The 13,971-nt window shown below is 39.7% G+C and overlaps 1 protein-coding gene across 30 annotated transcripts in view; it reads right to left on the bottom strand.

Annotated features, from left to right (window-relative positions):
- RBFOX1 (RNA binding fox-1 homolog 1) overlaps window positions 1–13,971 on the bottom strand; it is a 1,459,852-nt gene that overhangs the window by 467,784 nt on the left and 978,097 nt on the right. For 26 of the 30 annotated variants that reach the window (XM_083710893.1, XM_083710868.1, XM_083710871.1 and 23 more), the window contains one exon: window positions 11,552–11,593. The exons of the other annotated variants lie outside the window; for them this stretch is intronic. In XM_083710893.1, the coding sequence (XP_083567019.1) occupies window positions 11,552–11,593 (42 nt within the window). The remainder of the gene's footprint in view (window positions 1–11,551; window positions 11,594–13,971) is intronic. 30 annotated transcript variants of the gene reach the window in all.

Here is a 13,971-nt window from a genome sequence, read left to right on the forward strand (position 1 = left end):
TATTTTATTTGCCCTTCTTTGGGGACCAGGCCTCCAAACACACAGCCCACCCTCAGGTATGTGACAGAGACCCATCTACTGGACGTTTGCTATCAGAAATGAATGAAAGGTTTTTTGGGGGGGCACATGGAGGGAAGACAAGAGCTCCTTGTAAGTAGCATAGGCCCTAAACGGTAGGTCCTGAGAAGAGTTTGACAAACACCAGTAGTAACCATATGGTCCAACTGTAGATTCTTAATAAGTACAAATACCATTCACCTCAATTACCTTACTCATCTACTGTCACGCTTAACTGAATTCCACATGTTTTCAGGTTGCTTTGTTTCACTTTCTATTAGCTTGCTGAGTGTACAATCAAGTTTGCTAGCATTCACTGAGCTAAGAGTTTCTGCAAGCTGTAACATTTACATTTGTGACACAATTGTGGGGAGTCGGGGAGGAACCCAGGTTGGAAAAGATGGTACAGTGGGATCCAAACCATTGACTCATAACTGAGAGGCCAGTTGCCATTGGCAAGGGATATGAAATTCAACCAGATCTTTGGAAGAGGGGTGGAAATGAAGAGGTCTAATTTGGTTCCATAAAGGGAAGCCAAATAAATGGTTGTGGGAGTTGGAGACATGGACAAAAATGTAATTTGTCACAGTTTTTCTTCTTTCCAAACTTAAGTTTGTTACATTTCATAATCAGTCTGCCATCAAAAACTATCATGCACCTTTCTCCTTACACATTTTAATGCAATTTTGCATAATATGCAGCGCTTTCCAAGCAATGCCTGCCAATCCAATATAATGCAATTTTGTATGTTATACATACTTTCCCCTAAAACTTTCCTAATACTGGAAAATTGTATTGTAGAATCCAAAAAGTACATATTTCAGCCTCCCTGAGATCTAGTGATGAAGGGTGGTATATAAATCTGATAAAATAAATACAAATAAAATACAAAGTTAGCTGTGTTTCAGTTCTTGTGTTGTTTTGCAAAGAACAAAGTACCGTATGTTTTAATTTTAATGCAAGCCTACTTTGTTTGCAACTTTCCTGAATTAGTTTGCACTTTCCAAATTAATCAGCCTTGAATTTCTCCCTTATCCCTAGTTGGGACAAGTCAAACAATTATTCCGGCAATCTATTTAGTCACTGGTGATTGGGCCTGTTACTCAAAGCACAGAGCCCCTGTTGCAGAGCTGCTCAATATGGGTTTGGAATTATAGTGGAGAGTGGGGGGGGGAATGAATAAAAAACTGCAGTTCTAACTGCAGCTTAATTTGCAGGTTTCCCTGGTGGGCTGGCTGTAAAGATCTATTTTGTTCCTTTTGAGCCGATTTGAATAAGAGGCCATCGTGGGATACTGCTTGGAGGTCAGCGCCGAAATACTGCAAATGGCTTCATTTGTTTTGGAAAGAGTTCTTTTGATGCCCAGTCAGCCACCTCTGTGAAGGATATTCCAGAAGAGTACTTTAAGGAGAATTGATGTCAACCAAGCTTTAAAGCAGCCATCGAACCCAACTGCTGCTCACTGGCTCATGAACACCCTGGCCACTTCATGTCAGCTCTGTTTTTGTCTGTGTTAATCGATTCTAGCCTATATAATTAGTTTCCCGTTTTACCTTTTACAGTGCTTGGGCAGCTGAGGGGAAATGAAACAAAAGCAAGGAGGTGTGGGCAAACTGGGGGGGGGTGGGGGTGGAGAAGAAAGATTTCTCGACCTGGAGAGTTGGGAAGGAATATTCAGAAAAGAGTTCTGACCAAGTTCTGAAGTAGAGATGGAGAACTATTTTCAGTCTTTGGCTGAGTTGCTTCTTAAAAGCCCTTGGGTACCAGTTGCAGGGAAGTGTAAGTGGGGAGAGCTGCTGTGTGCTCAGGTCCTACTTGCAGAGGCATCCAGTTGGCAGCTGGCAGAAGAGGATGCTGATGGTCTGGTCCACTGGCCTGATCTAGCATGCCTTTTTTCCTACTCTTACGCTTAAGCTTAATGTGAAGGAAGGAATAGTGAAGATCTTATTAGTCAATTATTGCAAGCCAAAAACAGTTGCATTGCTTGACATGGAAGAGATGTAATTGGTGCCTCTGTAGTGTCCTGGTGTACAATTTGGCTTGGAATATGGCCCAATTTGGGAAAATTGACCTGTAAAGTTGGAATTTTGAGGCATCAAAATAAGACTGATAAATGTATTTCTGTGTGGTGTGACTTTATAACATACAGAAATACAGAGGAACATGGATAACCTCCACTGCCACAATATAAATAGGTTTGGTTGATCTGAACATTTTTCCTCTTCTATAAATGAACAAAACTGCTGTTAAATGAAGGTCTTGTTAATATTTTGGATTCAATGTAAGAACACCTGCAGATATACTTACCTGGTACATCATGACAAAATATCACATGATTTGAATTTAAATTATACTTTTATTCTTTGATAGATGTTTGCGTCTTTTTTATATATGATTTTGCTTTCTACTCTGGACAATAGTATCTTTCTCAAATTTAGTGATATCTGTATATTTCCGTTTTTTTACTAATGAATATAATAAACATAAATATAGGAACAATATGGGAGAGGGTGTGGCTGGTCAGCAGAAACCTGAACAGGCACGCCCCTTCTATCAAACCAGCACATGCTTCAACTTTCTGCTGCAGGTCCTACTTTGGGTATATGTGACAAGAATGCAATTAAATCCATAGGTGGGTTACATATCATGTGAAGTGAAGAAGTGCCTCCTTTGATTCGTCTAAAACCAGCTGCTTTCTTATTGTTCAGGCAGTATATGATGGCTTTTTATATCTTGGTAGAAATGCTAACTTTTTAAAATACGAAAAGCACAAGACATTTTCAAAGAGATTTGTCTTGAGGTCCAAGCCAAGCACGGCATGCGTGGAATGCCCATGCATTCCATCATGTCTTCACAAAGAGCATTCTGTAGACATTCTACAGTGGGACATCATTAGTGTCTCCACTGAAAGACAGGGCTGTTCTCCAGTTCCTCTTGTTTCCTTGACCTAACAAGTATTTTGTTTTCATCCACCGTTTCCCTCTGAGAAAGGCGAGTTTCCAAGCATGAGCTGTCTTTCAATCACATGCCAGGGGAGCCCTCCTAGTCCAGTGAATGAGAGTGAAGATGTTAAGGGTGATGCACAGGGATTCGGGAAGGTTTCATTGCCAACTCCTTTAGGCTGTTATTTCGCTTTTAATGGGCTCGCCTCCCTCCAGCCCACACTTAGCAAACCAGTTGTTGTCATGTGCCTGGCTGAAGATGTATCCGCAAAGTTAACTTGACGCAGGAAACTTCTTTTCCTTCCATCTTGACATAGCAGCAAACAAAGGAAGGCATGCCAAGTGACAAAAGCCTGCTGGGGACCTCTCCTCTCTTTTGAAGATCCATTTCACACCCTGTATTCTGGTGGGCATGGCACATTTCCCGCACCGTATCTTGCAGAAACGCACCATTGTGCAAAAGATAACTCTCCCTCATAATTGGTTTGCTGAAATTTGTTCAAGTTCCAACAATGCCACTGGAAAAAAAGACACTACGTCATGGTATTTTTATGGGGGTGGGGGGCGTGTTTTGAATTGGCAGCCTGCTGGCCACTGATCACCACCATTGTTATGGCAACAGAGCAAGAGAGTTAAAACTACAAAAAACATTGTTTTTTATGAGGAAAAACTTTCTGCATCCAAGAATTCAAAATATTTTCTTCCAGCTCTTTCAAAAAATTTCATTTCTTTCCACCATTTATGAAACCCACTCAGTGTCGGATTTACATATAAGCTAAACAAGCTATAGCTTAGGGCCCCACTCTCTTGGGAGGGGGGCGCAAAAAAAAACAAGAAAAAAACCTGGATGTACATTTCCAAAATATAAGATAAAAAACAAATAAAACCTACATACTGCAACAGTGTTTTGTGTTGTGTAGGCTCCTATGATGTAAGTAATGGGCCCTGCCTGCTCCCTAAAATATTATGGTCCATAAATTACCATATAGTGTATATTCAACACAAAAAACAGCAACAATTTGTTGTTGAAAAAGGAGAGCTGGACATATAAAGGGCCCCATTACCTTCAGTAGCTTAGGGCCTCATCAAACCTAAATCCAGCCCTGAACCAACTGGTGGACCTTGGGCCATGTACTACTTCTTAGCCTAACTTACCTTACAGGGTTATTTTGATGATAAAACATGAAAAGGGTGAACCATAGTCCCAGCTAAAAGAACAGTAACCTGTAAGCTAGAGGAGATGGACTTGCAGCAGAAAATGATTTTGGGCAATGGTACCTGCTCACCTCTAAATCTTGGTTTATTACCCCTCTTAAGGCTCCCAAACTATTTGAATTCCTTAACTTCCTCAGCTCATAGATATGCCTTTGTAAAGGCAAGATTCGACACCTTCCCATCGAACGTGCTGAGAAATAGATTCTCCAATGGACAGATATCGCTCTTATGTGATTGTAATTGTGGGGCACCGGAATCGTTGCATCACATAATTTTTGACTGTGCTTTTCACTTACCAGCCAGGAGCAAGTTTCTTGCTCAATTGCCGATGATACAATTGAAGCCAAACTGAGATATCTACTAATTGATGATGACCCCCTAAAATCACTCATGGTTGCCAGATTCCTGATCAGCGTCCTATCCCTAAAGAAGAGAAACGGTCTCCTGTGTGATTCGGATAACCCCTTTAAACCATGACCTATGTTTTAGGTGATATCACCATTGTTTTAAACCATGATCTATGTTTTAGGCGATATAACCATTGATATCCTTGATTAATTTATGAGCAGAGGGCGATGTATAGGTTACAAATTTATTGTAATGTATGATGGTGGTTTTTGCTTTTGTTTTGCTTCGGTTACTGTTTGTCTTTTGTAAGTTTTGGCGATTTTAAATTCAGAGGTTTAAGTAAAAAAAAGTTGGTATGGGAAACTGTCGTGTAACGGGCCAATGGCCGTAATAAAGATCAATCCAAAAAAGGGTGAACCAGATACATGACCTTGAGTTCCTTGGAGAAAGGGGTGGGATATAAATGTAATGAAATAATTATAATATTTTTTATTAAAAACAAACAAACCACACACAGGTAGTAGGTGTGCACAACTACCCCAAAGGGAGATAAAATTTCCTTGTTTGCATTTTAAGGCATATTTACAAAATTTGCACTTCTCAAATCAATACACAAACCTAAACATAACTTCCCTTCAAAATCTGCACTTCTCCATGTTTTACAATACAGTTCTCCAACTGAATAATGTGTATAAGAATGTATATATTAGTGAAAAGAACGTGTGTATGTGTGTGTGTGTGTGTGTCTGTGTGAGAGAGAGAGAAACATACAAAAATGTATTCTATTACCTGAAAATAATTTGAAAAAAAATGCATATATTGGGCAAAATTACATACAAAATATACTAAGAAAAATGTGAATCTAAATGTATTTGAATTTTTATGTAGACCTATTTTTATTTCTAAAAACAAAGATATGCAGAAGTAGAGCAAACTGAATCCAACATGAAAAACAGAGGGTCACCAGAATTGACAGAGACATCTATCCCTTCTATTCATCCTCCTCACAGACACACAGACAGAGCCCCTTATAGATTTCCTCTCTGTTACTTTTCTTCTCAGTAAAGCAAGCTCCAACACTGGAAGTAAGCTGAGAGATAAGCACTCTGGGAAAGAGGCTGCAAGGAGGAAAGTGGGAGTATTTGGGGAGGGTCTTTCTCCCTTCACCCATTTGCACCTTTGGGAGCACCACTTCAGTGTTTACCTGCTCAGACTCTGGCCCCTTCCATCTTCTCCCGAGGTCTTTCTGCCGGTGCCCTTCCCGAGCGAGGTTCAGAGGGCAATGATAAAGGACAGGGCCTTTTCAGCAGTGGCTCCCCACACATACTATGTTCTTTCCAGAGAGGTCCACCGGGCACCATCAATGTCACCTTTCTGGCTCCAAGTAAAGGCTTTCCCCAGCCATTGTGCTGTTGGTTGACAATACTGTATTTTTTTCCTGCTGTTTTATTTGGTTTGTTTTTCCTGCATGGTTTTTATCCTTATGCACTGTTCATTTTTCTTTTTTATTATTATTCTAGCATATGGTTCTTTTTCTGTTTTTCAGTTATGCTTATTGTTTCTAAAAGTTTGCATATCACTTGGATATACGTTATGTGGCAATTGGCCAATAAATTGACTTTTTTATTGCATCTAACTAACATTTTACTTGATGTAGACCCATTGAAATTAGTCTATCAAAGTTAGCCATGTCCATTGATTCCAACAGGTCTACTCTGTATAAGATGAAAATTAGATGCAAACCATAATTATCAATTTATAGTTAAAACTGAGCACCTTTTTTTCTACATAATTGAGAGTGTTCTATGTTGAAGGCAGGAGTTCTCAGCTAGGTGGCTCTTTTAAGCCACCACACACTCAAAATGACTCTTGAACAAAGGAAGATTGCATTTTCTATAAAACTGCTCAAGGATCTCTGTGTCCCCCCCCCCCCCCCGGCTGTGGCAGGGACCTAATGGGCTATTGTGGAATTACTGTTCATGCTATGGCCCCCTCTTCAGGCAGAGAAAGGAATAGCAGCGTGTAACATCAGCCCTTGAGATTGTCTTGGCAGTATGAAGCTTCAGTGTTGGCAAGGCCTGGTGTAAGCAATGGGAGCCTTGCTGATTGGTGTTCCAACTTTCAGCTCAAGTCATGGACCTCAGGAGCTCCAGGGGCTCAGGAACGTTTCCTCCAGAACTAGCTTCTGGAGCTAACAAATGAACCCAAATGTGATCAGACTTAATACAGCTGCTCTTACTTCCCAGCATTAAAAAATAAATAAATAAATAAATCCTTGGCTTTGTTTGCTATGCTAATGCTCACATTGCCAATTCCGCTGCCATTTATTCACTGATGCAGTTAAGAGGATGGATTGGCAAGCAAAACACTTTTTAAAAGATTATTTTAGAAACAGTTATTTTATGTGGGGTGAGGGGGTGGGGGGGAGAGAATTAGCATAACAGAGTCAAGATACTGCTGAGTAAAGCTTCCCTGCTTTAAATATAGCTGCAGACCTATCTTGACGTAGAGAGAGGGTCGAGAGACTGAGATCTATGTGCTTTAATCATCTGTTTCAGAGAGCCGATGAGAATGTGCTAATCATGCAGTTTTAAGCCAGGGAACATGGCTGCACTTCCATCATGGTTCTCTGCGGTTCCCCAAATGTACTTTGACTCCTGCCTTTAATACAGGGTTTAGGACATTCTGCCAAAATGTAAACAGACACAGATGTCTCCCCAGAGCACCTATTATTATTATTATTATTATTATTATTATTATTATTATTACAGTGGTACCTCGGGTTACAGACGCTTCAGGTTACAGATGCTTCAGGTTACAGACTCTGCTAACCCAGAAATATTACCTCGGGTTAAGAACTTTGCTTTGGGATGAGAACAGAAATTGTGCTCTGGCAGCACACTGGCAGCGGGAGGCCCCATTAGCTAAAGTGGTTCTTCAGGTTAAGAACAGTTTCAGGTTAAGAACGGACCTCCAGAACGAATTAAGTACTTAACCGAGGTACCACTGTATTATTATATCACATATTATTATTATTACTGTCATCCATCTCTGGGACATCAATGTTCCTTCTCTTTTCCAAAAGTGGAACTGGAAAGAGCCTGCCATTTGGGTGGGGTACAGAGAATGTAACTAATTTCGCACCCCTCTTTTGCCACATCTTAATCTTACACTTGTGACAATCTTACAGCTGTTGATCTGCAGCTGGAGAGCAGCAGATGAATACTTATCTGGAGATGTCAAGATTTTCCTCCGTTCCTCTTCATGTTGTTCAGTGTTTTGTATGTGCCCTTACAATATCGAAGCACAGAAATACGAACACCGTGATCTGCACTTTACATCAACTCTGATGGCTCTGTTTTGATCACAGTACCCTGTGCTGGTAATGTGCCATTTATTATTTACTGGAAGGAGCCAGTGATGGAAACTCAAGGATGTAGAAAAATAAGAGCTGTGGGAAACCTCCAATGTTTCTTGGGGTTCTGCAGATGCAATTGCTATGCTAGCAGATACTTGGAAAAGAGGGAGTTAAAACAACAAAGAGAAAAAAAAAAGCATTTATAGATACATCATCATCGTCATCATCAGTAGTAGTATTTATTAATTCCTACTACCACAAAAGTCACATGTTTACTATTATTAATTAGTATTATAATTTTAGTGCTACTACTACAAAAAAGAGAAAGACTTATAGAAATGTGCAATTTATTATTATCATTACTGCTTCCTACTACTGCTGCAAAAGTAGGGAAAGCCATATGGATATGTTGTTGTTACTACTATGACTATTGTTATTATTACCATTGCTACTACTATTTCTATAAAAAGAAAGGAAAGTCATAAACAGATGCTGAGGAAGAAGAGGATTTGCATCAACTGTGGTCGCCTAACTAAGATGAATTTTTGTTTTGAACAAAAAATCCTCTGTGGTAGCTTGATGAATGCTCAGCATCCATAGATGAAAACAAATGATAAACTGACCCTAACACCAGCCAATTAAGAAATTACTGGGCTGAGATGCTAATTTGTTTTTTTGGGGGGGCTGGAATCCTGGAACAAATGAAAATATTCAAGAATGGGAATTCTCGGCGGCCATCACACATTACAGTTAAACATGTACACCTAAAGGTGTGGAGTGCAGATAGGGATGGTTTCACGCACTTCCAACTCACAAGGGCAGTGAGTGACTGCACACTCCACAAAATGCCTCAGCTAATCACAGCTCTTCTAAGAACCCCACTGGATCAAACCATGAATGCTGGAAGACACACAAAAGAAAGTACTTATTTACACAGCACATAGTTTATCTACGGAACTCACTCCCACAAGGGGCAGTGATGGCCACCAACTTGGATGGCTTTAAAAAAGGACTAGTCAAATTTATGAAGTCGATTGATGGCTACAAGCCATGATGGCTAAAGCTCTGCCTCCACGACTGCAGGCAATGTTTATGAATACCACTTGCTGGATATTACAGGGCGAGAGAGCATTCTTGTGCAGAATATAGAAGGATATGTAAATATACGTAGGAATTATTTTTCCTGCCCAAACATCAACATTACAGTTTTTACTCTGCCCTCATTTGCTTCTGCCACCACACCCTCCAGCATATAGGCTTCAGAAGGTTGCCCAAAAGGAAATGGTGCCCTCAGGCTGAATTCACTTCCCCTCCATATCATAGTTACAGGATCTCATGAGTACTTGGGCTGAGGCCATACCTCAGTCTGAAATCTTGGGAGCTGGTGCAAGTTGAGGCAGATGGAACTTGTCTAGATAGACCAACAATCCAAATCCATCGACCCAAGTGAAGTGATTTCATCATTTTAAACAAGAACATTACAGCTGTGACAAAGCCAAGGCTTTTGGTTAAAAAGTCTCAGCCTTTCAGGGAGTCGAAACACAAGCTGAAGACAGGCTTCTGGGGCTGTCATTGTGCTTTTTATAGCTTTATGAATTACAGCTTATTTCTACCTAAGGCTGTGATCCTAAGCTGCTTCACAGCCTTAAATAAGCGGGTATGATTCATGTTTCAAAGTCTGGGCTCCCCCCCCCCCATCCTCAGCCACAATGTGAAATGAAATAGGAAGAACACACAACCACACAAACACACACACACACAGAGAGAGAGAGAGAGAGAGAGAGAGAGAGAGAGAGAGAGAGAGAGATTGTGTGTTTCCTCCGGCATTTTCTAGGTGCTGCAGCATAGGGCACTGAATTCAGTGCCACAAGACCCCTCCATAAAACAAGGAAGCAAGATGAGATTCAGAGGATGGGGGGAAATAAAACATGCCAGCGAGAAATGTTTTTTTAAAGCACATCTTGGGACTAGATGCAGAAGATATAAAATGGAAGTGGGGAGAGGGTGATTTGGAATAACATCACTTGCAGTAGGGGTGAGTATAATAGGAAGAAGGGAGCTCAGGGTATAGATGAAAGGGAAGGGCTTATTCAAAGGAGGAATCTCAACAAGGCTCTTTTTTAGCTGGTCTTCATCTGAAAATCTTTGCCTTTTATTACCTGACTCTCAGTCCAGCATGGCAGAGCGCAATACAGGGGGAATTACATTTGCGAAAGGAAGCCTTCACCAAGAATTGTTGCTAGCAAACATGAGTGAAATAGCAAGTGGGGATGTATACTATTCAAAGCATGGGGATGTATACAACCAAGTTATACTCAGAATAGACCTCTGGAATTTATGAACCCAAGTTAGGCATATCTAGTAATCTTCATGGGTGTGAGTACAGATAGCATTGGCTACAGCCATTGCATTTATATGACTTGCTCTTGGAATGGGAGAATGATGCTGACCAAGGAGGTAGAGTCAATGGTAAGATGACCCCAACAACAACAACAACAACAACAACAACAACAACAACAACACACACACACACACACACACACACACACACACACTACAACCAGTGGCAACACCAGAAAAAACATGGGGGGCAAAGAAGAAGCAAAATATATTTCTAAGAGAGCAAGTAAGAAAAATAACATCATACATTAAGAGAAGTTCATAAATGGGAGGGGAGTTGGGGGGAACAGCTTCTGGTTCAGGAGGGCTCTTCTTTCCCCATGAGAGCAGCCGTCATTATTATACTGTTATCTTATTAGTCACTTTTTATTATTATTACAAAATAACTCAAAGTGATTTATAACAATAAATAAAAACACATGCATTAAAACCAGCATAGAACAAATCAGAAAAAAATATCTAAAATTCATTCTCATGTTTAAAAGGTAGGAATGATTCCAGCTGCTGAAGAAGGCCACAGATAATTAAAAGTTAAAAGCCTGGTGGTAAATGTGTGTGATAAGTAAATAATAGAATGAATGAATGAATTGATAAATAAATAAATAAATATTTTCTTGTCTCCTGTCTCCCCAGGTAAAGGCTGGAAGTCACATTAACCAAATTCCGGATATTCACTGCGGCATGTATAAATAATAAATTGATATCAACAAGACCTCCCTCAGCAGAGGAGAGGATGAGAAACTATAATTTAGTGGTAAAGTGGATACTCGGTGGGTTCCTTTGCAAAAAAAAAACATTGGGAAGAGTTTATGTTTGCTTTAGCAGATGATAAAATAAGACTTTTTTGACCCTGCTGTCATCCAAACAGAAGTACAACCTGACTCTCACTAGAAGATTTTCAATTCTGTACAAAGCTCACCCTTCTCACAACATGAGAAATCAGTTCTTGTTCTCCTTTCTAAGGTTGCATTGCAAAATCTGTCTATCATAATACCCACCCTCGAAATATTATACTCCCTCTTAATCATAAACTGAAAACAAAGTCTATGCTTTAGAATACCATACTTGATTACCTCTGACCAGTGCCAAGCATGGGACCTTACATGTACACCTTTGAGTTAAAAACACATACACACACAATACAGAACCATTTCTTCAACAGAGGTCCTTTCCAATAACAAGGAACAATTCACCAATTGCCCAAAAGGATTTTGCATATTGTTACACTTACCCTTAGTTGACCTCTTTCACAACTCATCTGCTGTCTTGAAAGCTACAGGGAATTAAGAGGGGGGGGGAGTTAAAATGGTAGGTCTTCAAAGACTGAAACAATATGAGAAAGATGAGCAGACAGGCCAAAAGAAATCCATGATGGCAGATTGAAATTTAGGAGAGAAATCTAGGTTCTGATCAATCCAGAATGGGAGCTCATGGAGCTGAAAAGTGAAGGAGACCAAAAGGTTTGAGGCAGTAGATCTAACATGCCTACTGATATCATAACCACCAAGATCCAGACTTCAGAACTCCAGTCCCAGCCGCTGTAAAATCTATTCTGGAACAACGAATCAACGATATTGATTGCCAATATTTTATATTCAATGCCCACAGAACATGCTTGCAAACATACACTGGTTTAATTTTAAAATTTACTGGATATGCTACATATCTATATAATTTTACTATCCTCAAAAATCACCATGTCTTTTCTAGGGCCAGATTTAACTGTCTACCTTCTGCAAGAGGGTTATCAAGGTATCCCATATGATGATTGTTTTATGTCCCCGTGGGAGGAGAAGTAGTCAAAAGTTTGAGTCGTGTCTTATTTGTAAGTAATATTCCTGCAGAGGAACTTAATGGACTACTTTGCTTCTTGCCCCACATCCCTTATGAAGAAAGACCCTGCTAGGACAGTGGAATGGCACCTGGAATATTTATTGGCTGACAAAAAAACAAAGTAACAACAGAGGTAGTGGCCAAGTTTCTCAAAGGTCTCGTAAGATGATTGCAATGAGAATGAGAATGTATTTAGCAACCTGTATTTCATGTTTCATCTTTTGTATTGTGAATTTGTGAGTGTTTTATCCTTAGCACTGCATTGTATTTTAAAGAAGTGTATGTTTCAATGCTTATGTTTTTATTATCTGTGTATGCTCTGTTTTAATGAGTCTGTGACTGTACAATAAATGATTGATTCCCAATCACCACGTTTCTGATAGCTATGTTAGCAAAGTAACTTAAAGTCGGGCAGCGACCATTTTGTGCATCTTCAATTGGTGTGTGACAATTAATGCATGGGTAGTTAGGACCCAGAAGAGGGAAGAATGGGGGTGGGGACAGAACAGGGTAGGGCCGGGCTTATGCATTCTCTGTCAATGCATGTGGCAGCTAGGAAAGCAACCCCTGCACAAATTGGGGGTTGCCTGTAATACAAACGAAGTCCAGAGGAAAAAAGAAAGTCTAGTGTCACTTTACTGAGGAAACTGAACAAAGACAGTGTATAATTCATCCCTACTCTAAGGCTCCTCATCCTCAATTTAATAGCTTGCTTTCGCATTTGCATAGTTGGGATTTGAAAGGCATCTTGCTTCAAGTATATAAAGATTCAACTAAGCACTGACCTTTCTCAGATCAACTTCCTGCTGTTCCGGAGAACTCACTGTTCTCTGCTTTCAGTTGACTTCTACTATAGGCTGGTTTCACAAAGTTTTAGTCAAAACCGTTTGGGCTCCCAGACCAATTGAATTTTATTAAATGTTGCTTCATAGAACCTTTGGAATAGTATTTCCTTGTTATTCATCACTCTCCTCCTCTCCTTAGCTAGCTAGCCAGCCAGCCAGCCAGCCAGCCAGTTTGCAGCGCAGAATGTCTTCCTTGACATTTTATAAAGATTAGCACTGAACACACAAAACTATTGCAATTACCTACCTTGCTGATCATCATTAGCTTTAGAAGTATAATCAATATGGTACCTTTTCCCATGATGATCACATGGCAAATGTAATTCAGAGACAAAAACAGATTCTGGTGTATCCAGTGATAAGAACTATTTTTTAAAATAATTCTATTAAGTTTTCAATTTTATATTTCAAAATAAATATTTTACAAACTTTGAGATATACAGTGACTTCGCTTCTCCTTCCATGGTTTATTTTACATATCATACATTCCTGCATATTTTACTATAACCATTCAAATCATTTCCCCACTTTTCCACCTGTCAAAAATTATTTACCCTGTTGAATTTATCTTAGTGCTGCCAGCATTTTCAGCTGCATACAGTTATTTTCAATATATTCAATAAATGTTTTCCAATCTTCTTTAAACATATGTTATTTTTGCTCCCTTATTTTATGTGTTAAATCTGCAAGTTCTGCATATTCTGTCAAATTAGGTTGCCAATCCTCTTTAGTTTGGACCTTGCTCACTTTCCATTTTGTGGCTAACAAAACATGGGCTACAGTTGTTGCATACATAACCTTTTTCTGACACCTAGGAATTTCTGTCTAACAAAAAGAACTCTGTTTTTTTGGGGGGGGGAAGTAGTTTTAAACTTTTTTCCTCCCAATTCATTATATATCATTTCCCAATATACAGTGGTACCTCGGGTTACATATGCTTCAGGTTACATACGCTTCAGGTTACAGTCTCCTC

This window comes from Podarcis gaigeae (assembly GCF_964106915.1).
Source record: "Podarcis gaigeae genome assembly, chromosome: 14".
NCBI classification, from domain to species: domain Eukaryota; kingdom Metazoa; phylum Chordata; class Lepidosauria; order Squamata; family Lacertidae; genus Podarcis; species Podarcis gaigeae.